The following is a 27,533-nucleotide window of genomic DNA, read 5'->3' on the forward strand; positions in this document are numbered from 1 at the left end:
TTCTGGTGAGCCACTGGTGACCAGGGGCAAGGCGAGCCCAGCCCCAGTATCTTTGCTAGAGCCACTGAGGTGTGCCAGGTCGCCCTGAATTTGATGGTACACAGCCGTCCTGTGGTATTTCGACAACTCATGTACTGTATTTTCTTGGACATGGTTTAAAATTATGGAGGACCATCCTGATACCCTTGATAAAGAAACATTCCGAAACGAGCTGAATGTATCAGCTGGCTTCTCTTTGGGCTGGGGGCCGCTGAGTTGTTTCCTCACACACCTTGATGATATAATGGTCCAGTCTGAAAAAGAAATATAAGGATGTCATTTTAGTCCCTCTCTTTGGAGTCTATAGAGGTTACTTACCATTGTTCTAAGACTGAACAAAGATCCATTTATGGCGTACCTGTAAAAACGAAAAAGAAACAGACCTTAATTACAAAACAAGACTTACCTGCTGCCATACACCAGAGTTCTATACAGCTGTGGACTATTGATTGCAAAAGATTAGTGTACATATTCCTGAATGTTATCTTGAATGTAGAGGTCTATACTGATAGAACTGGACAGGACTTTTGTAGGTGTTTTACAACATAGATAATTGACTATTTATTGGATAATTATTTATTGTGTGCACTGGACACTTTATTAATTTACTGCACTAAATCCAATAACCTTATCAATTGAACGTTATTGTCTTCTATGATTACTGAGAGTTATCCAGTTGTATACCCCAGGTGGTGGATTTCCCCCCTGGACTACTCACCACCTGGAAGCCGGCCACACTATGGTGGCACAGCCACTTTGGGGCCTCCTGGGCCCGTGTTGGGAGTACGGTTGCCAACTCTGGGTAGGGAAATTCCTGGAGACTTAAGAGTGGGTCCTGCGGAGGGCAAGATTTGGGGAGGTGGAGAAGGCCGTCAGCGGCCACTTTCTCCAGGGACGCTGGTCCCTGTAGTCTGGATATCATCTACATAGGGTTGCCAGCCTCCTGGTAGCGGCTGGAGATCTCCAGGAATTACAACAGGTCTCCAGGCCACAGAGATCTGTTCACCTGGAGAAAATGGCTACTTTGGGGGGGGTGGGCTCTATGGAATTATGCCAGGCCAAGTTCTTTTCCCTCCCCAAACCCCACTTTCTCCAGGTTTCACCCCCCAGATCTCCTGGAATTTCCCAACTTGGAACTGGCAACCCTGCCTCTACAATTCAGGGAGACATCCAGCACCCGCCTGGAGGTTGGCGACCTGGCGGGAGGGGGCGGCTGGGGCTTTCCCCGCCGCTCCCGGCCAACTTGCAGCGTCCAAGCGGCCGTCGGGAGGCTCCAAGCGCCTCGGCACGCCCAGCCTCGCCAAGGGGCGGTTCGGGAGCCCCCGCCGTCCCGCCTTTCCTGGGCTCTGGCTCCGGCCGCGGGAAGGCGGCGCGCCGTCCGCCCCTTCCTTCCTTCCTTCCCTTCCCCGCTGCATCCTCCTCCTCCTCCTCCTCCTCCTCCTCGGCGGAGGCCGGCCTGCTGCTGTCGACAAGCGCCCGGCGGGCTCTGGGGCGCCCGGGGCGCGCGGGGCTGGGCGACCGGCGGGCAACGCGGCCGGGCGCGGGGCATGTGGCAGACGCTGGCCCTCGGGGCCCTGCTCTTCCCGGCGCTCTTCGCCGCCTGCCTGCGCAGCCTGGCCAGGCTGGCGCCGGGATGGAGCCGCAAGGACCGGATCGTGCTCAGCGGCAGGTACCGGCTGGCCCGGCCGCGGGCAGGGGGCGCGGGACGGAAGGGCAGGCGCCCCGCCAAGGGGCCGGCGCCGGGCTGCCGCTCGCGCAGAGTTCTTCGGCGCTGGGAAGAGGCGGCCGGGGCGTTTGCCGGCGGGAGGCATCCAAGGGGAGGCTCGGATCCGGGTCGGGAGGGGAGGCGCCGGGGGAGCCCTTCGGGCGCTCTTCGCCCCGGGCGCTGCAGCCGCTTCCCGCAGCTCCCTGGCGAGGCGGCGAATGAACCGCTCCGAGGGCTGGTCCACACGCCGCGTGTTTGTTTTTGCAGGGAGGCAATCCCACGCTGAAGGGGAGGGAATGAAAAAGCCCCGGGGGTTTAGCTTGCTAGCGAGGATGATGACTTATGTAGGGTTGTACAGCATTCCCTGGGGGTCCCGTATAGTCTCATTCATTCCCACCGCAGCCTTGTCCGGGGCGCTGCTATTGCAGGGTGGGGTGGAAAGGGGAGCAGAGGCTGAAAAGCTTGCCTGAGACCCCCAGATCAGTTCATGAGGCGAGACCTGAACTCGGCACTTCCTGGCGCAGGGAGCCCGAACAAACCTCTGCTCGTCTGGGCGCAAGAAATGCTGCACCCCAAGTTTGGCTGCGCAGGGCAGGCTGAAGCAGCGCAGCTGCTGCGTGGGAACTCGCTGGACCGAACTGCAGGATTGTTGTGAAAATAACACGCAGGAGGGAGAGAAGACTCTGATAGGCTGCCCCAAATGGCAGGAAGAGTGGCCTGAGGGAGCACGTGTGGGAAGGCTCGACCTTTTTGAAAATCGGCATTACTCCGGGGTGGCATGTTGCATTCCCCAGTGGGGTGCTCACAGGGTGGTTGAGAGGCTGAAATGAGGACAGGCATGCGGCTCTGAGCATCCGGGAGGAACATCAGGATAAAGATGTCCTAGATAGATAGGTAATACAATAAACAGATAAGTAAATAAATAAAAATATAATAGGGGAGAACAGTGTGTGCGCTGCTCTTTAGTGGGTTAAAAATGAAGCGGCCCTTGAAGTCTGATCGGAATCATCCTTCTTGGATAACATACCAGAGTCCCCTGAGCATGTTCAGAGTGCTTTCTTAGTGGAGGAGCCGGTGCTAGGTCCCTTGCCTCTTGGGCTGGAACAAAGAGCTTCCGGTCTCAGGCATGGCTTCCAGACTCAGCTCCCGGCCGAGCACCATGCGTCTTGTTCCCACAGAGACTCTCACAAAGCGTCCGCTGTCTTAACTCGAATCTACTAGAGTTTCATTTTAAGAAGGGATTCTCAGATCAGTGAAACCCCCCACCGAATTCTCCAACATCTTGCCAGCAAATAGGAATTGCCTCCTGATTGAAAGCCAGTGAGCTCAGAGCAGTGACTAGTGCAGAGATGCGACAGCCAACCTCCACTAGGGGCACGTAATGCATGCCTGGGTGGGGAGCAGTTGGCTGAGCCAGTCACACCTGAGGCAGAGATGTGGTCCAGCAGGCTGGTTGAAAGGAGGAGAGGCCGGAGCAGTGACTCATCCAGAGATACATCCCATGGGCTCCTCTCTAAGTGGTTGCTCATCAGAATGGTTTATTAATTTCTGTTAATACTAATTTCTGTCTGCTTGCTTGTGAGCGGGCCAAGATATAACATGTTGTGAGAATCACTGGTGTCATCTCTCTTGCTGACCCGTCCTCAGTGCAAGAGAAGGACAATTGTCGCTGGACTCTCTCGCACTTAAGTTTTAATGACGTGCACTGTTGGCTGTTTTTACTCTTACTGTTTGAAGGTGGATTAACTGTCCAAGATCTCTGGGAACAGCCGTTGAAAAGGTTTTCCAAGAGTGCTAAGGCATGTTTAGGGCGGCGATTGTGAAAAGTGTACATCCCAGCCTCTAGGTGGTCTGCTGTAGACTTTGAAGTAGCTGTGGAGACCACCCAAAAAGGCAAAAGCCAAAAAGATTTTCCAGCACAGGCATTCCGTTCCTAGGAGATCCCGGAGGGATTAATCTCTTGGGGAATCGGAGCACGTGCTGCCCTTCTGACCCTTCAGCAGGCAACATGCAGCTCAGAAAAGCTGCATCAGGCACCACTATTCCGTCTGACCTTTGGGCTGTGTGTTCTGAAGGGGTTGGTTTTTTTCCCCACCAGCTTTCAGACGGCTGTGAGGTTTGGACAATAGTTCGTGCTGCGTCTACAGAATTTGTTGGGATCACCTGCTACTTTTGATGTGGCTCTTCTTGGGCTGTCCTGATTTTGTGGAAGTCTTTGGAGATAGAGAGATGAGAGGCAATTGTTTCCAACAAACAAATCTATATAATCAAATGCTTTGGGAAATCTGCTGTGATCTCTCCTGGCATTTTGCAGCTGGGGTAGGAAGGAGATTGGACTAGGGTGGGAGATTGGACTAGGGCTGTGGGTGTGAGAGGGTACCAATTTAACCTTTTAACCCATGCTGTTTTCCCCATCTCAGCCCCTCCTCGTGTGCCCTGCTGGAAGAAATGTATGTTTCTCACCAGGGGACAAAAACAGCAGCTCTGGAGGGGATGGTATTTGCACCAGGAAAATAGTGCAGAGCTCAGCGGTGAAACCCATTCCCTGTTGGTGATGTGGGCCAGTCCAAAAACCAGGTTTGCCTGGGGGCTGCTTTTTTTGCCATCACATAACAAAGGAAGGAAGCTGCCTTATCCTGAATCAGACCCTTGGGCTGCTACAGTTCACATTATCTGCTCAATCTGATCAGGGACTCTCCAGGGTGGAGGCCTGTCCGTGTCTGTAGAGAAGCAGGTCAGTATTGTAGCCAGGAGCAGGGCTTTTTTTCTGGGAAAAGAGGTGGTGGAACTCTGGGTTGCCAGCACAGGGGGCAACTCTTGGCGGGAGGTAATGCCTCCAGTACCACATGTGTGTGCACAAAGTGCGCACATGCTCCCAGGACCGCACAATGACATCACTTTGGGTCAGCTGGAACAAAGGGGGCGTTTTTTAAAGTTTAAATCGCCCTCGGCGAAAATGGTCACAGTGCCACCAGCCCTGTGACCATTTTGAAGAGGTGCCGGAACTCCGTTCCACTGCGTTCCAGCTGAAAAAAAAAGCCCTGGCTAGGAGTGCCTTCTTTCAGTGGTGTCTGGACAGGAAAATTCTCCCATTTTTGAATATTGCTGATCTGGCAATTCCGACCTACAATAACCTCGAATCTAGACTACTGTAATGGGGCTACATGGGGCTGCCCCTGAAGACAATTTGGAAGCTGCAGTTGGTCCTGAACCAACTGGTGTTAGCTAGGACACTGCCCTGTTTGCTCCTGGATCCAGTTCAAGGTGTGGATTTAAAGTGCTTTATGAGTGGATCCCACATGCTTGGAGGACTGCCTCTCCCTCATATGAGAAGAAGCTTATCCAGGCACACAGAAACTACAGGGAACAGGAAAACCTCCCAGGAACATAACCAATCACCGTACAGACCAACCAGTAAGCCTGGAAGACCTCTGTACTATATCTTGATGGACTGATAATTTATTGATGCTTTTTGGATGTATTTACATTATTGCATTATTTATCAACATATTTATGGTATTTATTGTGTGTATGAAATTAGGGCGGTTTCCGCCTCTGTTCACTTTGGGCCCCTTATCCCTTTAAATTATACTGATTAATTGAGACATATGTATTGACGTGATTGGTCTTGTTGCTGGGAGGTTCTCCTCTTCCCTGTAGTTTCTCCCACATGTGAGCCTGGGGGGACCTTAAGATCCTCACAATCGGGTTTGCTCAGGGCTTTTTTTCAGCTGGAACGCAGAGGAACGGAGTTCCGGAACCTCTTGAAAATGGTCACATGGCCGGTGGCCCCGCCCCCTGATCTCCAGACAGAGGGGAGTTTAGATTGCCCGCTGCAGCGGGCAATCTAAACTTCCCTCTGTCTGGAGATCAGGGGGCGGGGCCACCAGCCATGTGACCATTTTCTCCGAGGGCAACCCACTGAGTTCCACCACCTCTTTTCCCAGAAAAAAAACCTGGGTTTGCTATTTTTTCTCTCCTAAAGAGAAGCTTTGGCGGGGCACAATTTTTTTTATGGCAGCCCGTTCTTATGGAATAGGCTGCCAGTTATCTCAACCGATTCAGAAGGGCAGTAAAATCGAAAAGAGTCCAGTAGCACCTTTAAGACGAACCGACTTTACTGTAGCATAAGCTTTCGAGAATCACAGTTCTCTTCGTCAGATGCATGACGGGAGGTATGTTGCATCTGAAGAAGAGAACTGTGATTCTCGAAAGCTTATGCTACAGTAAAGTTGGTTCATCTTAAAGGTCCTACTGGACTCTTTTTGATTTTGCTACTACAGACTAACACGGCTAACTCCTCCAGAAGGGCAGTAAGGGATCTTTGTTTAGGGTTTTAATAGCAATTTATTGTACTGGCATTTAAATACATATCAGGTTTCTGTTTTTTTTTATTCTCTCGGTTTTTACTATAAACTGCTTTGTGCAATGAAGAAAAGTGGTGAAGCAATATAGTTTTTAAAAACCTCTATGAGCGAATTATGTTTTAAAGAGCAGTCGGACATGCTAAGAATCGAACCTGGGATTTTTTTTGCATACAAAACTGATGCTCTGTCAGCTGAGCCATGGCCTCTTCCCAAGCCTTAAGAAAAACCTCAGCAACCTGGGAGATTCTAACAACAGGCCTCATGTTTACTCTGGCTCTCGAAAGCCTGTCAGGCTACTGTCCTTTGTGACAGCTGCAATGTAAGAAACAGGCTTAAAAAACAACAAACCAGTAAGAACTGTGCTGCACGTTGTATGTTTAGATGCATGCTTAAAATCAAATGCAGCAAACCACTCTGGGCCCTGCATTGTGAGGCAAAAGGCCCTCAGACTTCCTGTTCCCTTTGTGTCTACCTTGTGTTCTCCCCAAACGGCACCACCGCTAATTCCCATGAGCCGTGTTGTTTCCAAAGTGCTGGGGGGAGCGCACGGCCAGAAGTCCTCTCGAGAGTAATCCCACCCCTCTCCCTGTTCATACTAGAGAGCTGGCAAATGCTCCCAATATCTCCAAAGATACCCAGGCAAACAAATGGAAAAATGAACAGAGTGAATGAATGAATAATGGAAGGCGAGCAGGCTTTATTGATTTAAGAATGTTTGCGTTGTGTATCTGGACACCATGACCTTGCTAATTTGCCTTTTAACGGTTGGTGGGTAAGGCGGTAGGCTCTCTGTTATTCAAACTGCTATCCTCTGTAGATGAATATCTCCCTCTTTATCATTTGCAGCTACAAAGCAGGATGTGTGTGTGGGGGGGGACTGTGTGTGTGTTTGGTGGGGACGAAACACAAAAATGAGGAAGGGAAAATTCTACCCCTTAATTACTTTGCAGAAATCTGGGTATCTAATGTTTGCTTGATGAGAAGTATCCTCCGTAGGATACACACAGCCAGGTTTTAGTGACTCTGGGGGAAAGGGAATTCCAAAGTTGAGGGGCAGTGACCCCTCTGGGCAACCCTGTGGCCTTGTTTTGGTGCCTATACATTAATGCCTATAAAAGAAACAAAGGAATTGGCAACACCGACAACACAAATAGGCGAAAGGAAAAACTTTGCAATGACCAGACATGGAAACCGAAAGGAAATGAAGAAGGGGGTGTTCCTCCATCTCTGATTTCAAAATCCCTTATTTCAAAATCCAGATGGAAGCAGCTTCTTAAATATGCTGGTCCTCAGCTATTCAGAAGTTGGAAGAAATATTTTTCACCAGGCTGCATCCACATATGAGTGGCAAATGTGCAATCATTTGCAACTGGATCGTCTTGTCTACAAAGGACAGTCCAATGGCCAACAATGGTATCACAAAACACTAGTGTGGTATCCAAAGATGTGTGGACATAGCCTTAAAAAGCACTGAGGGCAGCACAAACACTATCCCTGCCAAGGGGGCAAGAAGGAAATGAAATTGTTCGGTTTCTTTCAGTCCATTAATATTACAGTCAATGTTCTACATTCTAAAACGAGCCCCATGGCGCAGAGTGGTAAGCTGCAGTACTGCAGTCCAAGCTCTGCTCACGACCTGAGTTTGATCCTGGCGGAAGCTGGGTTCAGGTAGCTGGCTCAAGGTTGACTCATCCTTCCCTCCTTCCGAGGTCGGTAAAATGAGTACCCAGTTTCCTGGGAGTAAAGTGTAGATGACTGGGGAAGGCAATGGCAAACCATCCCGTAAAAGGTCTGCCAAGAAAACGTCGTTATGCAACGTCCCCCCATGGGTCAGTAAGGACTTGGTGCTTGCGCAGGGGGCTACCTTTACCTTTTTTATTCTACATATTGCTGTGTTGCTACAGTTATGTGCAATGGTTTTTTTGTGGGAGGAAGCAGGACGGCAGGCAACAATTGCCTCCCTAAAGGTACTTTTATTTTGTTTTTCAGGCTGGTGTCGTCCACCCAAGCCATGATGGCAACTCTCTCAGGCATTGTCGTCATCTGTAGCTGCAAGGACGTGGTGCATGACAGGTGAGGGAAACAAAAGAGCATTATAAACCCGAGGCAGGGGTGCGGGAAGGACTTTCACCTGCCCACGCACGGTACGCCAGCTGCAACCTTTGCAGTTTTGAATGCAAGCAAGCAAGCCCCGCTGGATTCCAAGAGACTTGCTTCCACGGTTCATAGGCATAAGATTGGGGCTGCTGGCTTGATGTGGCTGAGTGCAAGAGCAACGAGACTGGAATACGTCTCAAACGATATATGATTGTGGAGTTCCAGGACTGGGAGAATAGGCGTGCAGTTTGTCCGGCCGGATTGGGATTATGGCACTCAAGTGTGTATGAGAGGTCATGCCTATTCCCCCCCCTCAATTTTTCAAAGTATATTTTTGATTGGGAAAACAACATGATGTAAGAATGGCCTTCCTCTATGTCCTGGTCCCAGGCCAGATTGGCCCCCTCCCAATTTAGGGTTAAATTTGCAGACGTCACGCATCACATTTGGGTAGCTGTGCCTGTGTCCCATTCTGGAGTATGTCAAGGGCAAGCTGGAGCTTCAACTGCAGCCAGCTCTGCTGACCAACAAAAGGCCGTGCTCCAAGTCTTGTGGTACTGGATCTTGGGGCCAAGGCTGTGTCAACAGGACCCCCGAATCCAGAGGAGGCAAACTGAAAGGCCCCTAAGTGGAAATGGTTCCATTGTGGGAGGAGAACTGCCTTTGGCAGCGTCTGTGAATATCCCAATTCAGAACACTCTGCTCATATTTATACCGGGTCAGTCCAATCCCAACGCTTTAGTGTACCTGCTGGTTTCAGAGATGCTGTCACACTCTTTTTATTTTCTTCTGCACCTGGAGGCGGGGTCTGAGGCTTGGATACATTGAGGACCACCTCCCTTCCCAGTAGTTTGCAGGCAGCAGCCCGAGCCTGTGAAGTGCCTGGTTTAAGTTCCTGCATGCAGTCAGATACCATCAAGGAAGCGTGCAGTCATGGCGGCAGCTCACGGCTTGTGCACTGGAGAAAACAAACTCCATTGTGTGTGCCAACTCAAAAGCGTCCCTTGTGAATCTGCCCCTCCTCCCCGTAAATATATAAAAAGCCCATTTCTTCTTGCCTCAAAGGACGGGCAAAATAAGTAGCCTGAAGTGACAGTTTCCAACAGGCCCCTGTTAAGGTTCAAAGGTTCGATGACCTCCTTGCTTTGCTAGTTTGACAAGAATTTAGGAAAGACGTACATCCTCCCCCCCTTTCTATGTGCCTGCAAGAAGCTTTATCTGCCCATTTTTATCTCACCCTTTCTCCAAGGACTTCATGTATAGTTCTCCCCCCAACACTGCAGCCCCCATTTTGTCCTCACAAGAACAACCCTGCGAAGTAGGTTAAGCCAAGAGAAAGAGTGACGGGCCTAAAGTCACCCCATGAGGGTTATGGCAGAATGGGGCTTTGGACACTCTAGCCGCTACACTACACCAGCTCGTGTGCTGCTGCTTTGTGTTGCACGCACACAAACACACTTCACTGAGAAAGCAAACTAGGGTTGGCTCCTTGGAAGGGAATTGGCTGTTGATGTGAGGGACGCTTTGCCTGTGTTCTGAGAATGAAGCATGCAGTCTGTATGGGAAATCACTTAGCGTCATTCACTGGGGGCTCTCTGGATTTCCCAGCTGCGCTTCATTCCAGCTTCACCCCATAGAAATATATGGGTTCCTTTGCCTTTACTTGTCAAGGGCAGGCGGAAGACAGGAGGTGGGAGGCCAGATGATGTCGTAGGTTCTGCAGCAGCTGATTGGAGGTTTCTTTCTTCCTCTGCTGTCCTTCCTGCTTCTCCAGGTCAGCTCTGTCTTCCAAAAATACCTTTTTAGCCATTCACAGAGTTGGTAGCAAATTGGACCTCAGATAAACAGACACTGGTTGTGGCTACTTAGTGGTGAGGAGCCGGCATTCTGCACATGCTTAGAGGTACTCTCGGCTGAATTCCCATTTTCAGACTCGGGTCCTTGAGCAACACGGTATCTGAAGTAGCTTGCCCCAAGATGTTTCCTTCTCGGATAGGGAGAACCAGCGTGGTGTAATGGGTATACAGTCAGATTAGGGCTGAGTTGAAACTTCCACTCAACTGTGAAGTTCACTAGGTGGTCCTAGGCCAGACACTGAACTCTCAGCCTAGTCCTGCCTAACAGGGTTGTTGTGAGGATAAAAAGGGGGAAACTGGATACACCGCCCTTAGCTATTTGGGTGAAGAGCAGGATGAAAATGTCACAGAGAGACCATGCCCATTGAGTCGCGGTCTGCATTTGGCCTGATCCATTTCTCTCAGCTGTGGTTCCCAGTCTGACCTAGAGAAGCAGCTGCCAGTCATGGGCAGGATTAAGGACTGAGAGCTAAGGCTCTGTACCTCTCGCATCTTTTCACTACCTTCCCTTCAAGGAGCTCAGGATAGCATACATGGCTCTTCCCTCCTCTAGCCTCAAAACAACCTTGTGAAGCAGGCAAAGTTCAAAGACGGCAATTGGCCCAGGGTCACTGCATGAGTGCCGGATCAGGATTTGGACCTGTCTCTCTCATGCCTAGCCCAGTATTCTAACTACCACACCACCCTGGGCCGCCTGAGAGAGGAATGATATTCTGGGAGGAAGTTTCCGACATCAGAGGAAAGGGGAGAGTTAATTCATTCTAACTAAACCTGCACTTTCCCACACAACTGAAGTTTAGAATGTAAGTTCCTTGAGGGCAGAGACTTCTTTTAAAAGTCAGTACAGCACCATACACATCAGTGATGCTTCGTGGAATAAAAGCTATTCTTTTCCATGAGATCTACGTAGGCATTCCCAAGGTATGATGCAGCCAGGTGTAAGGGGTGTATAAACACGGCGGGAGGGAGTGAAGGCAGCATGGTATAGCCCCATCTCAAAAGCTAAGCAAGGTTGGCCCCGAGTCAGTACTCGGATGAGAGACCGCAGAGGGAGGCTGAGGTTTCTGTGCACAGGAAAGCAATGGCAAGCCCCCTCTGCTGCTCTCTTGCCTTGAAAGCCCCTTGCTGGGGTTGCCAGAAGTCAGTTGCAACTTAACAGCACACTCATGTATACAAACCTGCTGGGATCATAGCCAGTTAAACGTCCTCCGAGTTGTGCAAGCTTCATTGCCAAAGTGGGGAAAGCGTGCTGTTGTTTCTCAATAGTCCTCGCTGTGTGTGTCAAGCACTTCTGCATTTTAAATCGCCCCCCTTTCTAAAGTCTCACATAAAGAGTCCAGAGTGACCAAATGGTTGTGTGTAATCAATCCCCTCCTCCTCTTCTGAACTTGCAGACTGCTCATCAGCACAGAAACAAAACCAGCACCATTCTTCTTCATAATAATAATAATAACAACGTTTGATTTATATACCACCCTTCAGGACAACAATGCCAACTCAGAGTGGTTTACAAAGTGTGTTATTATTATCCTCATGACAATCACCCTGTGAGGTGGGTGGAACTGAGAGAGCTCTGAAAGAGCTGTGACTGCCCCAAGGTCACCCAGCTGGCTTCAAGCGGAGGAGTGGGGGAATCAAACCTGGCTTTCCAGATTAGAGTCCTGCTGCTCTTAACCACTACACCAAACTGGCTCTCCAGAGGTCTTTTCTTGATGATGAACCTTTCTGGGCAGCTTGACTGCAAGAAAAGATGGTTGGGAGGAGGCATGACTTGAGAGTATTCTAAAATTATGCATTGTGCGTGGTTCATATCGGACCAGAATCCGAGAGAACTGAGTTCAAATCCCCACTCTGCCATTGAAGCTTACTAGGTGACTAGTCACACGCTAGGCCAGTCACACATGCTCGGTCTAATCTTCCTTGCAGGATAAAACGGAGGACGATATAAGCTGCTTTGCATCCCCATTGAGGAGAAAGGCAGCGTATAAATGTAATACATAAATAAACTGCAGGGTCATCCATGATTGGCAATAGGTTGAGGTCGACAGGAGGAAGCTGTTTTTCATATAATTAACTCCAGTGGCTGCTGGTACCCTTTGGGACTAGTGCAGCAGAGGACAGGACTTTGAATGCATATTCTGTTTTTGTGCCTCACAACGATACTAGAAAACACGCAAACAGCAGTCCCTACGCAGGTTCCACAGGTATGCAACGCACCCTTCTGCAATAGCAACAGTATGCATATCCAGTGCAGCAGAGAGAGCCTACCTCATGACCCCACCCCCGTTCCTAAAACCCACTGTTCAACCCACCGTCCTTCCATTTAAGAGACAGACTAAGGATCTGAGCCCTGCAGGTTTCTATTTGATGCAGAACTCCCCCAAACCCTAAGAACTGGTTTTCCAAAGCAAGGAGGCCTTTGAGCACCCTCAGAAGTCAAAGCCCTCTAGGCAATTAACTACATACAGCCAGCCCCAAACCAAGTCAGAGTCAGGGTTTCTGGTTTTGGAAAAGAGACTTTCGGGAGCCCTAATGCCTTTCTTTTTCAACAATTTTTTGATTTAACAAATTTATCAACAGTAAACAAGTTTTAACAGTACAGGTAAATTGGTAAAACAAAAACAAAACAGAGAGAGAAAGAGAGAGAGAGAGAGAGAGAGAGAGAGAGAGAGAGAGATTTGAAGTGCATACATGTAGCCTACAATAAAACGTACATATTTGGAGAACCAAAAGTTTCACACTATTAAGGTTACAATAAGAAAGGGTCTATTGGATATTTTTTGCTGGGACCAATGTCTTCTGTAATCAAATGATCTAGTACTGGAAGCCAGTAAGTGGTGACTTTTTCAGAAGTTCTGGTAACAGAAAGATTGAGCATATTCAGTGTGCCTTTAATTTGCCACTCGCTAACGGTGTAACCCTATGCGTGTTTAATCAAGTGTTAATCAACTGTGTCCTGTGTTCAATAGGATTTGCTCTCAAGTTTGTGACCTGGAAGAGAGTTGGGTTTTTTTGTGGGCAAGGGAGTTTATATTGGAAGAAGGGAAGCCTTTTTCCTTAAGTACATATGATGTTCAATAACTGAAGTATGAGGCCTATCAAAGGCTACTAGCCATGAAGGTGAAATAGAGCCTCCGTGCTCAGCAACAGTATATCTCTGAATATCAGTTGCGGAAGACAGAGAGCGGATGACATTTTCTTCACCCTTCGTGTGAGAGATTCCTGTAAGCATCTGGATGGTCCCGGACAGAATCTTGAGTTTGATCCAGCAACACAATCCTTCGTGTACATCACTCATTGGTGTTAGATTCCTTGATTGTTGATATATGCCTCAGTGTTTATGGGACAGATGGCACTCAGAAAGCATTCACTTGACAGCTGATGACTTGTGACATTGCGTATTTGTCACCTACCATAACCAGCACTGTGTCCATTGACATGTCAATTTGGGGGGAGGTAGTGAATTTCCTGTAATGTGCCTGGAGGTCCCTTCCAACCCTATGATTCTACGATTGGCAGAAATCAAAATGAAAAACAAATCATAATTATTTTGCTGCCAAGTGGGGTAATTTCGTTTCAGTTCCTGGTTGGACCCTAACAGCACAGCTCTTTTTTATCCCCCCGCCCCTCCCCACAGGCACTGGTTGGCCCAGGAGTACGTCTGGATCGTGGTTTCCTATATGACCTATGACCTCTATATCATGTACCTCTGCTACTGGCACAAGAGCGAAGAGAAGGGAGAGGCCCCGAGGAAACACTCCCTGGCCAGCATGACGGGCTTCCTGCGGAGGGAACGGCTGATGGTCACCCATCACATCTTCATCCTCGTCATCCTCACCCCTGTGGCTGTGGTGAGGAACGCAGTGCGGAGGCTGAGCCAGACATGAGCCGGTGGCAGGGTGGGGGTTGGCTGCTTGGGTGTCGCTCCGCAGCAGCTTTTATCGGGGGAATCCGTCTCCCGCTTTTCCGCTACTCTAAGCGCCAGCAAACGTAGGCTTAAAAAAAGGTAATCAAAGGAATACGTCCACTTAAGATGGGAGTGAAAAGAGGAGATGTACTGTGGCTGTGGAAGAGCAGCTGGTTCCCTGTGCAGCTGGAGTCTGATTATTATCTGGGAAAGTCCAGTTGATGCCTCTTAGGGAGCAGGTCCTGGGAGGATACGCGACCCAGCCCCATGGAGAGCCACTGCCAGGCAGACGACTAATAATAACATTCGGTTCATATACCGCCCTTTAGGACAACTTAACGCCCACTCAGAGCAGTTTACAAAGTGTGTTATTAGCCTCATGATGATTACCCTGTGAGGTGGGTGGGGCTGAGAGAGCTCTGAGAGAGCTGTGACTGACCCAAGGTCACCCAGCTGGCTTCAAGTGGAAGAGTGGGGAATCAAACCTGGCTCTCCAGATTAGAGTCCTGCTGCTCTTAAGTGATTCACCCAAGGTCACCCAGCTGGCTTCAAGCGGAGGAGTGGGGAATCAAACCTTGGTCTCCAGATTAGAGTCCTGCCACTCTTAACTGCTACACCAAACTGGCTCAGCGCTGCTGAGCAAGACAGGAGTAAAAGGAAGCCAGTACAGGCTAGGAAGAAAGTGGTCAAAACTTGCCATTTTTTTCTTTCAAGCATCCCGAAAGATAGAGCAGCCTTGTGAAATTTCAGTTACTTTCAGCTCTGGTACTAGACTCGGGTTGCTTTTTGGAGGGGCTGTGGCTCAGGGAAAGGCCCCCATGTTCCGTACCTATTAAATGTAGCTGGTGCAGAGGAAGGTTTTTCTCTGCCCACGCCCCTGGAGAGCTGCTGCCGCTCAGAACAAAAATCCACTGACACCATAAAGACTAACAAAATTTATTTCTATTCATGGGCCACAGCCCGTTTTGTTATGAAGTGAGTTGTAGACTTGAAAAGCTCAGGGCTTTTTTTCAGCTGGAACACTCTGGAACGGAGTTCCGGAACCTCTTGAAAATGGTCACATGGCTGGTGGCCCCGCCCCCTGATCTCCAGACAGAAGGGAGTTGAAATTGCCCTCCGTGCCATGTCATGGAGGGCAATCTCAACTCCCCTCTGTCTGGAGATCAGGGGGCGGGGCCACCAGCCATGTGACCATTTCCTCCGAGGGCAACCCACTGAGTTCCACCACCTCTTTCCCCAGAAAAAAAGCCCTGGAAAAGCTCATACTGAAATAAATGCCAGTCTTTATGGTGCCATTGAATTTTGGTTCCAAAAGATGTAACATTGCAGCCAGTCAGAATAGATAGTGCTAAACTTTTTTTTTTAATATATAAGATTTTTATTTTTTAGATAGAAAATAGGGAATAGAAAGAAAAAGGAGGGGGGATAGAAAGAGAAGAAAGAACAAGAAAAAAGAAATTACATATCTATTACTTTGCACCATTTACTCTAATACATGTCTTAGCATTCTGCTAATCAGCTCTCTGTTTGCAAATTTTTCCATTTATCTTCTATAATCTCCATAAAGGACCACATCTTAGATAGCGCTAAACTTTGATGGCCCAATCAACAGTCTGCCTCTGTAGAAGGCAGCTTCATACGTTTACCAAAATGGGAAGGAAACTAAAAGCGGCAATGCCCCTAAAAGAGGAACGGTTTAGTGAAACATTGAAAGGTGAAGAGCAGCGGGAAGAGGGATTGTTCCTGGGGCAAAACGTTCCAATGACTGTGCATTAGGACCTAAAAGAAAAGCCCCATCCTGCCCCATCCGCCCTCCCATCTCACCTCTATCAGTAGAGGCAGACATCACCGGGGTTGGCTCTGCCCAGGCCAGCAGTGGCACAGACCTAGGAGGGGATGAGTGTACACTGGAAGACAGTATAATGCAGTGATCAGAGCATAAGACTGGGATCTGGAAGACAAGATGTTCAAATCCCCACTCAGCTTGCTGGGTGACATGGGGTGAGTCACAAACTCTTAGCCTAGCCTACCTCACAGGGTGGTTGTGAGGATAAAACCGATAGGAGGAAAATGAGGAAAGCCACTTTGGGGTCCCTGTTGGGAAGAAAGGTGGGATATAAATAAATAAATGCCTTGATGAGGCAACAAAATAATAACCTGATGTATTTCTGCTGCTTTAAGCCTGAGTTTACCTCCTACCAGCATCCCCATTCCATAGGTTTCACTAAAATATTATAGAACAACTGCATGCCTGCAAAGATCCGTGTTGGGGTCGGGGGAGAGACAGAAACTAGATCAGGGCTGCAGCACTGGGGTAAGGGGGTTAATTATTTCTTTCTGCACCCCATTTCCCTGATCAAATATGCCTCCCTCCCTGCTCCACCCCTCAGTAGGCTGCGTTTGGTCTGCAAACAAAATGGGTCTCTCTCCATCATTACTGTGTTTAAAGCAGCCAGGGGGTGTTGCTGATTGGGGTAACGGCATAGAGTTATCCCGCCCCCAGCACCAGAATCCAGACTGGGCCTCCCCGTGGTGGGCTTAAGGCCAGTTTTCACGTGTAGAGTTCCATCCACGGGGCAGCAGCATTTTTGCAAACCTTGGCGGAAAGCTGGGCTTCTCAGCAGCAAAAGTGCACTCATTTCAGAGAGAGCCTGTTAAGAAGCTTTTAAAAAGTAGTTGGAAGACATTGTGGCTTGCAGGGTGGACTGCTACTAGCCATGGATGCTCACTCCCTGCCCTAAAGTCCCATCTGTGCCCTTTCTTTGTAGCATCTTCGGGGCGAACTTGGAGACTTCTTTGTGGGTTGCATCTACACTGCGGAACTCAGCACGCCGTTCGTATCCCTGGGAAAGATACTGATGCAGGTACACTGGGTTTTATTTATTTAGAAACTTTGTATGCCGTTATCTCCAAACCTGCTTGAGGCAACTTAAATCAATAAAATAAAACCAAGCTGATAATAAAAACAAGCCATACCAATAAAAACATATCCATAAAACCATCTAAGTCAATAATATGAAACAGACTAAGAAAAACCGCCAATAAAAGCAAGCGGGGGCATAAAAGTACATAAAAACGTGCTGCCTAAAATGATACCGAGTTCTAAAAAAACCCCTTGATTAAAAGCCAAGTAAAGATCCAGTTTAAGCCAAAGACATACTTCATTCTTACACTACAAGGGATAATATTTAGCATGTAAAAAAGTTTAAACCATCCGTTTTCAGGAGAGTACGTACTTTCAGAAGTGCCTTGCTTGATCTATTGAGTGATACATCTAATCTGGTTTCAAGATGCCAAGAAGGCCTATCAGTAGGGGTGCTAAGACCACAGCAGAGCCTATTAATTTCCCCCCCCCCTCAGCACTGGTATTCAGAGGTACTTTGCTTGTGAAGTTGTATGGAAGTTGTATTTAGCCATCATGGCTAACAGCCCTTAGAAACGTAGAGCTGGAAGGGATCCCAAAGGTCATCTAGTCCAGCCCCCTGCACAATGCAGGAAATTCACAGCTTCCCCTCCTACTCCCCCATTGACCCCCTGCTCTATGCCCAGAGGAAGGCAAAAAATCCTCCAGGACCCCTTGCCAATCTGGCCTGGAGAAAAAATCCTTCCTGACCACAAAGTGACGATTGGCATTACCCTGGGCATGTAAGAAAGGGCCACGAGAGCCTGGCACGGGCTCATCCCTTCCTGCCCTCTCATGATCTGCCTAAGTTCAGGCTGAGTCATAGAATCAGATTGCAAACAGGTGGCCCTCTAGCCTGTGTTTAAAAACTTCCAAAGGAGAGTCCACCACCTCTCAAGGAAGCCTGTTCCATTGATGAACTGCTCTAAGTGTCAGGAAGTTCTTCCTGATATTTAGCTGAAAATTCTTTTGATTTAATTTTAATCTGTTGGATTTGGTATTCTGGGGCAACTGCACTCCATCCTCTTTGTGACAGCCCTTCAGATACTTTAAGATGGCTATCATATCACTTCTCAGTCATCTCCTCTCCAGGCTAAACATGCCCAGCCTTACCTCAAAGGAGGACGTGGTCTCCAGACCCATAACCATCTTTGTTGCCCTCCTTTGGACATGTTCCAGCTCGTCAACATCCTTCTTAAACTATGGTGCTCATAACTGAACACAGTTATCCAATTGAGATCTACCCAGAGCAAAGAGATACCATCTTTTCGTGTGATCTGCATGCTATACTTTTGTTGATGTAGCCCAAAAATCGTATTTGGCTTTTTAGCTGCCTTATCACATCGCTGACTCCTGTTTAGTATATGATCTACTAAGACCCCTAGATCCTTTTTACATGTACTACTGCCAAGACAGGTCTCCCCCATCCTATAATTATGCCTTGATTTTTCCTACCTAAATGCAAAACTTTACATTTATCTCTCTTGAAATTTGTTTTACTAGTTTTCGTCTCATTTCCCAACCTGTCAAGATTATCCTGAATCTTGATTCTGTCTTTGCAATCCCTCCAAATTTAGTATCATCCGTAAATTTAATGAACATCCCCTCTATTCCTTCAAGTCATTTATAAAGATGTTGAACAACACAGGGCCCGGGACAGATTCCTGAGGCACTCCACTTGTCACTTCTCTCCAAGAGGATGAGGAACTGTTTACAAGCACTCTTTGGGAGCAATCTGTCAACTAGTTACAAATCCATCTAACGGTAGTAGGATCCAAGCCACAGTTTACCAATTTGTCAACAAGACTATCATGTGGAATCTTATCAAAATCCTCACTGAAATCAAGATAAACTACGTCCACAGCATTCCCCTGATCCACCAAAGTAGTAACTCACAAAAGGAGATAAAGTTAGTCTGACATGACTTGTTCTAGACGAACCCGTGCTGGCTCTTAATAATCACAGCTGTTTTTTCTAAATGCTGAACAACTGACTGACCAAAGTTTGGTGAACTGATCTTCCATGAATTTGTCCGATGCCTTTTTTAAATCTAGCGGCCATCACTGCACCCTATGGCAGTGAGTTCCACGTGCTAATAATATGCTGTGCAAAGCCCCGTTGCAATGCGTTACCAACAGCCCAGATGAAGGGCCGTTCCTTAAGACACCTCCAAACCAGCGCTTCTGTGATTGTCCTTTGGCAATGTTTGATTCATTGTCCTGTACCCTCTTCTACTTTCCAAAGTATGCAACAGCCAGAGACAGATTTCTGAGGAAATGGCTACTGAAATATCCGGCATCCCTGACCCTTTAAGAATAAGATTACTTCTGGGTAGCCTCTCCAAAAACTGCTTTGTGGACATTGCAAACTTTTGTTTTCCTGTGATTTTCAATTCTTACATTTTGTTTTTATAGCGAATAGGCTGTTAAACTTGAATAAACTTGACGTGCAAAGTAATACTTTCATTTAGCATGTCCTAAATCTTTTGCCCATTATTGGATGACCCCAAGTACTAGCATTAGGGTAGAGGGAGAGAAAATTCTCTCATCTCCCAGCATAATTTTATAAGCCACACCCTTAGTCATCTTTTTCTCCTAAACCTTTCATCATCAAAAAGGTGCTCCAAGCCCTTGAACATTCCTGTTGCCCAATGCCTACGCGAAATACTTTTTTGATTTTGCCTCCTGATTGGAAAGAGGCAAGCCTGGGCAGCGACACGTGTGGAGACACAAATGCAACTGCCTCCTTCAGCAGGTCCTCTTGCGACATCTTTGGTTTGACAACGGCTAATCCCACAACATCCGATGCAAAGACGCATAAATACTCTCCACAGAGATTACCTAGGAGGAGGCTCGGCCAGAGCAATTGACTATCATTATTTAAAATATTTACATCCTGTTTTCAATTGGCTGAAGTAAGTTATAATAAGGTTAAGACAGACAATCAAGTGGTAATGGTACTATCTGACTAAACTATCAGTACTAGATAAAATCACAAGGCAGTTCTGAATTTTTTGTTTTTATATCAGAAGCTGTCTTTTAACCAAGTCTGACTGTGGCTCCATTTTGCTCAGTACCGGCTTCTTTGATCGGCAGCGCTTCTTCAAGATCTCAGGCAGGGACCATCTGTGTACAAAGCTGGTGTTCTGCCTCCAAGCATTGGCCCCGCCCCAGTTTTAAGACCCATAGATTAAAATCAGGGCTCATTTTGAGGGGGAACGCACAGGAATGCAGTTCTGGCAGTTCCCCAAAGAGGTCGTATGACAGGTGGCCCCGCCCACCTGACTCTCAGCCATTTTGGGCCCGTTTCGACCTGGATTGCGGCAGAAATGGCCCGGATCGGGCCTCTGATGGGTGGTGAATCACTTTCCCGCTCAGCAGTGGCCTGATTCTGACCATTTTGGGCCACTTTTCGGCCATTTTCTGCCCCCTTTTGCCATTTTGGGCCCAATTTTGGCCCTGAATGGCCAGGATTGGGTCCAAAACAGCCAAGATAGGTGATGTCAAGGGGCGTGGCATATGCTAATGAGTTCCTCCAGCTCTTTTTCTACGAAATGACCCCTGATTAAAACCATCAGCAAAATGCACGTCAGAGGGGGGCGGGGGGACCACAAAGCCCCATGGCTGCCAGCCACATTCAAACCAGCCGTTAACCAAAGCTGAAGGGCTAATTGCACAGATCTGTAAAGCTTCAGAACAGGTGAACCAATGACAAGGAATAGTTGACATGACCTGTCATTGTGCAAATCCATACAACAGCCAGCAGGCCAGTTGGCCAGTCATCACCTCCACCTGCTTCAACCTTTCCTCTGGTCTTTCTCATCCTTTCTCAAGCTGCTTCAACCTTTCCTCTGGTCTGGTCCTTTCCTCTGGTATTTCAGCTGCTGTCCCGTTCCTGTATGGTTCAGTCTGGAAGCAGCTGAGCTCCAGGAGTCCCAAGAGGTGCCACCTGTTGTATTCCTGAGCCAAGAGTGCTGCCTCCTGAGTTTCAGGGAGGTTCCATTTTCTCCCAATGCAACCTTGCTAGCTACACTCCTTCTCAGCCTGTGCCATCCAACTGCTTCCTATTCCATTGCCTCCTGCTAGGGCCTTTTATCACTTTTAGCTAGCCGCTCCCAGTTCTTGACTCCCTTAGCTTGCTCCTGAGGAGGCCTTTTTTTCCTCCTAGGAGATCTCTACTCTGGAGGAGGCCTTGATTACACAAGGATCTAGTGCTGGCTGTCAGTCCCCCTGCCTCCTCCTGAGCTACCGTGGCAGACCCTTCTGCCCTGCCTTTGTGGCACTGCCTCCCCTTGGATGTGATTGCACCTCTCCCTCAGTGTTAGGGTGCTCCAGAGTGTAACAGACCTACTTTACCCTTCTCCCCTGGGTTCAGGTGCTCCAAGTTGTGACTGGGCCTCAGGTGAACCAGAGCAACAAATCGTGCAGAGATACAACAGGTGGACTCTTTTGCAAATAAGTACTTTGGGGTTCCCAGGAACCTTTCATTATTAGCCTTCTTTCTTTCTCTCCTGGATACATAGTGCCCCAGCACACCGATTGAGGCAGTGGAGGATTTTGTGTGTTTATCTTTGTTATTTCTGTGCTCTGCAGAAAAACTGCTGAAGGGAACTTCAAGGCGGCTGGGGCGGTCAGGAGGAAGCAGGGGCTCACTGTCCCTGCGGTAGACTCAGGGGGCCAGTTGTGGCTCTTCGACAGGTGGGCCTGTGAGGTCCCACTTGCTTGTAAAACCATAAAAACTGTCCGCCATTAAAAATAACCAAATGCAGCAATAAATCATTAAAAAACCAAAACCAGCAGGACTGCGAAAACAAAATCAGCAGTAATCCTCCTACTCAACCATCACCCTAAGCATGAATCCTGTGGGGGCAGGGGAACCCAAGCCAAAGAAAACACAGCAGACATAAAACACCCAAAGCAGTTAAACAGTCAGTGGAGAAATGCAAACAAAAGCCTCGACAAATAACCTGGCACCTGAGATGGCAGTGGAATTTCCAGGGGGAGGGCATTCCACTGACAAGGTGCCACCATTGTAAAGGCCCCGTCCCTCTTTGCATTTTGCATGGTCTGAGATGAGGATCTGGGTGGGCAGGCAAGGATAGTTCGAGTTGCCCCTGTGCCTTGGTTCCTTCTCAGCTAACCTCTCCTTTTTTTGTTTCGTTTGGTGACAGCTCAACCTGCAAGACTCGCTTTTGCACAAAGTGAACGGGATCCTCATCTTAGCTACCTTCTTCCTTTGTCGGATCCTCCTCTTCCCGTTCATGTACTGGGCCTATGCCCGGCAGATGGGCCTGCCCATCTACAAGGTGCCGTTCCGCATCCCCTTCCACTGCAACGTGGCCAATGCTCTACTCATTGCGCCGCAGCTCTACTGGTTTGCGCTCATCTGCCGCAAGGCTTTTCGCCTCTACAGTAGCTCACCGTCTCCGGACAGAAACAGATAACGGCGGGTTTGGGCTTGCCCTGCAAGCACTGGGCTCAGAACGGGCCCACCTTTTGGAATCAGTGTCTTGGGGACTGTGATCTGAAGCCCGCAAGGGGTCAGGTGGGACCTGCAGCAGAGGCCTGGGTTACTTTCACTACAACACAGAAGAAAGAGGGCTGGTCAGCAGCCAACCTCTGATCCGCCAGCTCTCTCCTATGTGCGAGACTAATCAGAGCTGGCGGTTGCCAAGCTGTTTCACGGGTCCTGTCAGAAAAAAACAATGGTGGTTGGATATTGACTGTTTGCAAGCCAGTAGGATTGGAGGGTGCCAGAATCTGGTAGCAGCCCTTAAAACCTCCAGCAGCCCCCAGAAACCTTTTGAGGTTGGGATGGGTCCCAGATTACAGTCCAAGCCTTGGGGGTCACTCCCTTCTTCCTCGTAGAGTCCAGGTGATTCCTCAACCACCCTTTGCACCTGAGGTCTTCCTGGTGGTGGTGGAGAGTGCCCTCAAGTCATAACTGACTTATGGCGACCCCTGGCAGGGTTTGACTAACAGAGGTGGGTTGCCATTGCCTGCCTCTGCAACCGTGGTCTTCGTTGGAGGTTTCCCATCCAATTACTAACCAAGGTCGACCCTGCTTAGCTTCCGAGATCTGACGAGATCAGGCTCTCCTGGGCTATCTAGGTTAGGGTCTTCCTACTTCCCCTTTTATTTCTTTTTCCTAGCCATTCCCAGTTTTGGGACCTTCCCCTTCCACCCTGAAATGAATACAACCACACTACCGACTTGGGGAAAAGAAATTAATGTAGTCAGCTCAGCTGCGTGAGGTCCTTTTTACACTGTAAGGCAGAGGTCCCCAATTTTTTTTAGCCAATGGAATTCTGACACAGGGTGATAGATGCTACAAAATGGCTGCTGTGGGAGGAGGAGCCACACACAGGGGAGGTCCAAGTACAGGGGAGAAGACAAGGAGTTTTTAAAAATACACTGAGAAAAAGGAGTGAGAAAGAATAAAGCAACTTTGGTGGCAGTTGCCTCTGAAATACTATTTTCATCTGCACAGCCAATTACATCTCCAGTGGCCAGTCAGAACCCCTGCTGGGCAAGAACCCCAGGTGGCTCCACCCACTTCTAAAAACACTGGTGGGTACCAGGAAAAATGTCAACGGGCACAGCATTGGGGACTCTTGCTGTAAGGTTTGGTTCTATCAGTCCTCTTTGTATGCTGTGCAGCATGAGAATTAAGGTTCCTGAGTTTCAGCTTTCAGTTTTAAAAATGTGCAAGTTACTAGCCCTTATGGTTTAAAGACAGGCTTGACAGCAGCTAGGTGGAACTGCAGAAGCTGGGGAAGGGAGCCGTTAGAGGGCTGCCTTGAGCAGTGCCCTTTGTGCCTTCATGCTCCTCAGCTCAAGAAACTCAGCTTATGCAAAATGGGCCCATGTGGGCTTACCAGCCTCACATCTCAGTGGGAGCAGGTGCTTTACTTGACTGAAGGTGCCTGGTTCAACCTCCAGCGTCTTGGGTATTGAGACCTAGGGAGTCACCTTGTGAGCCATTGGATGGCTGCTAACAGACAGCGTGGACAATACTAGGCCTTATTTATGTAGGATTGGGAGGGGGAACGTGCACCAGCTCGGCCCACAATGCTTGCACATCCTGCCAAGCATTGTGAAGATTGCAGTGGTTGAAAAATACCCCATGATGAAGACTCTGAAGCTGGATGAAGGTTTTCAAGCTCTCTGGAAGCCAGGATTTTCTGAGAGGCCAGATTCTGCGTCGCAGCACCCAATGATCTGTGGGATTCCAGAACTGCAGAAGGATTTTTAGAGAAGAGGTGCTCAGCAGTTTCTTAAGTTTCGGGTTTGGATTCTTCCTGGCCCAGATGCTTGGGGGGGGGGGGCACAACTCCAAGCCCCTGTATAAGGGGAATCTTGTCCCTCTTGCAATTTTTCCAGAAATCCCTCTGAAATGCCACTTTACCTGTAGAGAACAGTCCAATATGACCAGTTTGTATTAACAAAATATGCCTCTGCTGGGTTTGTGTGTCAAAACCTCCAATTTTATTTCTATCCATAATGTGCCTTACACACAGCAGGTAGGAAAATAAACACCTCCCAGGCCTTTAACATTGCACTAATTTCAGTTAGTTCCTGGTTCCTGGTAAGCCAACTGCTGGTTAATGTTGCAATATCCGTTTTGGAAAATATCTGAAATTGTCAAGTTTACTTTTATTGTCATGGCATGTATACCTGAAAGGTTTTTAATTTAAGAAACAGGTTCTACTCTTTTGTCTTTTCCTGTTTGGTCCTCCAAATGATTATTAAGAAATAGACCTGCCCGACGTTCAGGGTGGCCCCTTCAGGTTTTAACTCTGGGTGGGGCAGAGATTTTGTGGAAGAGATTAGCAGCAAGATTCATGGTGCTGCTGTATAAAAAGATGTGTAAGATTAACTAGTAAGAACAGTTTATTTTAAAGAATATTTGCGGTGCTTCTATGTAATGCCTTTAACCCCCGGAATGCTGGGGGTTCTTTAGGAACAGTCACTAGTAATTTGAATTAAGGGCTAGAGCGGAGAGGTCCCCCTGCCTTCTTTAAATGGCCACCAGACAATGTTTTTTAAAGATGAAATACATTGACTTTCCCTGTTTAACCATCCAAACAATCATAAAAGAGGTGGCTTGACCTGCCAAATATATATTTTTGAAAAACAACTCCACTCTGTTGTTTGGCCTCCAAAGAGTGGTATATAAGCACGCTGGTTTTATCATCATTTATAAAGTGGTCAAAAAGATTCCTCCACTCTTAATTTTTGATTCTCTGGATGGTCACAAAGAGGTGGCTAGACCTACCAAAACAGGTTTCTAGGTTTTTACTGACTGTTGTAGTGGGCAGCAGAGTGTATTGTGGGACAGTGACTGGGTGTATGTGAAGGATTTACAGTGCTTTGACAATCTTTAACAGGCATTGTGGTGGAGGGTAGCCTCTACAATCAGCTAATTGGATTGTGTCACTAAGAGCTTTCTCACGAGGCTCAAGCCTTGACTTTTGAAAGCAGCTAAATAAAGACATTTCAACAACTAGATTTGTCTTGCCCATCCCATATGAGCACAGAAAAGCCATTCAGGAGCATCCGCTGAAATACCTGAGTGGGCAACACCGCCACGGAGTTAGATGAGGGCCTTGAAAGTTCCACTGGAAAGATTAAACATGGTAAGCTAAGTTTATTGTTTATGGCCAAAGGCCATTGCAATCCATACAAATAAAACACATAAAACACTCTAGCATGTAAACATATGTACAAACATTAAAAGATTAAAATGATCTAGGGAGAAAATACCAGTCAGATAAAACCATTGTTGTCTCTGGAAACAACTCTAGCCTGGATTTTCTTGGCTGCTAAGGTGAACAGAGAGACTAATAAGAAACAAATGCAGCAGAGTCAGGAGAAAAAATTTCTCAGTCTGAAGAGTTTAAACCAATTTAAAACTCTTCTAGGAATTTATTCCTTGGCTCTGCATAAAGTGGGCAAGATAGTAGGTAATGTGGTAAATCCTCCATAATGTGAGCACCACAAACACAGCAGTGGAGGGCTTGAGGTGTTTTGGCATAGCGCCCAGCTAGCAGCGCTGTGGGCATAGTTTGGAACTGAATTGAGGTAAAGGCTGTTGAATTGAGGTAAAGGAGGTTGAGGGAGGGTGTTGACCAAATAGGGTGCTCTAACATGGTCCTCCTTGAAAAGTTTAAACCATGGGGAGAATTTGGAATAGGAGATCGCATGCCTATCATGGTGTCACAGTGGAACACCCATTCCTGAATGTTAAAGCCAGCAACCGGAACACCCTGGGAGTCGTCACAGATGGAGTAACATCGAAGGATGTTGTTATAGCTGGCTAGTTGTACAGCCTCATTTTTACGCATAATTTCATAGCATAACCTGTGCAATAGATGGGTATTGTCGTTACGCTCCTTCCTCCAGAATCCGAGTAGGGTTAGATGTACACGGGCTCTGACTGAGGGCAGGCCTAGCTCTGCTCGCATAAGAGCTGCAGGAGTAACCATGGAAATTCTGCTTAAGACTGTAAATATATCCTTAGTTCCAAAGAGCTGTATGAAAGGCATTCTTTCTCGCTTGTAGACCTCCCCCGCAGTAAAGAGTCCAGTAGCACCTTTAAGACTAACCAACTTTATTGTAGCATAAGCTTTCGAGAACCACAGTTCTCTTCGTCAGGTGCACCAAGAGACCTGTGGTTCTCAAAAGCTTATGCCACAATAAAGGTTGTTAGTCTTAAAGGTGCTATTGGACTTTCTACTATTTTGCGACTACAGATGAACACAGCTAACTCCTCTGGATCCCCCCCCCCCCAAACCTCTGACATTTCCACCTAAAGATTCTCAACAGCGGAGGTGGATTATTTCTCAATCCCTTGGACAATGGCCAGTTAGTACTGACTCAGAAAGAACAATGGCTATATGGCTTCAGAGTATGCTGTAGCGTAGTGGTTAAGAGGCTGGAATTCGAATCTGCATTCTATTCAACTCCACTAGTGCCATGAGCTTTTCAGGTGGCCTTGGTAAGCCACTCCTCACCGCCAGCTATATTGTGGGAATAACAACAACCCTGACTGTCCATGGCTCCGAGCGAGGCACTGATCTGTCCAGAAGGGTGGTATATATAAGCACGCTGTTACGAAGACAACTCATAAAAAAGGGAAAGGTGTTAAGAGCTCACATTTGCTCTGAATATTCCCAGTTCCACTTTGGAGAGGCCAAAGCTCTGTCAGGGCTGGATGGTAGTGTGCATGTGTGTGGGGGGAAAAAAATGTGTTAGATTTCATGCTTCTAGTTTGATCATCGGTTCTTTTGGGTCTGGGAAAAGAGGGGCGACCAGAGATCTGTTCAGGACAACTCTTTAACAGAGTCCATCTTTAACAGAGTTCCGTTGCTTCTTATTCAAGAGTTGAAATTATCTATTTCTTCCTTTCTGGCTCCACCTTTAACAGAACACCATTTTATTCTTGGTCCTCCTGATGGTCATAAAGAAGTGGCTAAACCTGCCAAAACATCAAGTGTTTTCACTATGGTTCTGATGGACAGCAGCATGCATTGTGGGATGTCTGGGAGGTTGTGAGGATGGAGACCTGGCTGCTTAACCCTTTGGCTGCTGCCTCTCATCCAGGTCATTGTTTAGGACTAGGATAGGTAATGGCTGGCCTATGAGCCAGATCTGGCCAC

At 47.9% G+C, this 27,533-nt stretch overlaps 1 protein-coding gene across 1 annotated transcript; it reads left to right on the forward strand.

Moving 5' to 3' along the window:
* Positions 1-1,453: 1,453 nt before the first annotated feature.
* Positions 1,454-25,383, forward strand: TLCD3A (TLC domain containing 3A). The gene is made up of 5 exons (XM_055001966.1): positions 1,454-1,708; positions 8,101-8,184; positions 13,702-13,915; positions 16,740-16,835; positions 22,044-25,383. Exons 1-5 carry the CDS (start codon positions 1,587-1,589, stop codon positions 22,314-22,316), a joined length of 789 nt encoding a protein of 262 aa, XP_054857941.1. The 5' UTR covers positions 1,454-1,586; the 3' UTR covers positions 22,317-25,383.
* Positions 25,384-27,533: the final 2,150 nt, after the last annotated feature.

The sequence above is a fragment of the Eublepharis macularius genome, chromosome 17, assembly GCF_028583425.1.
Source record: "Eublepharis macularius isolate TG4126 chromosome 17, MPM_Emac_v1.0, whole genome shotgun sequence".
Taxonomy (NCBI): domain Eukaryota; kingdom Metazoa; phylum Chordata; class Lepidosauria; order Squamata; family Eublepharidae; genus Eublepharis; species Eublepharis macularius.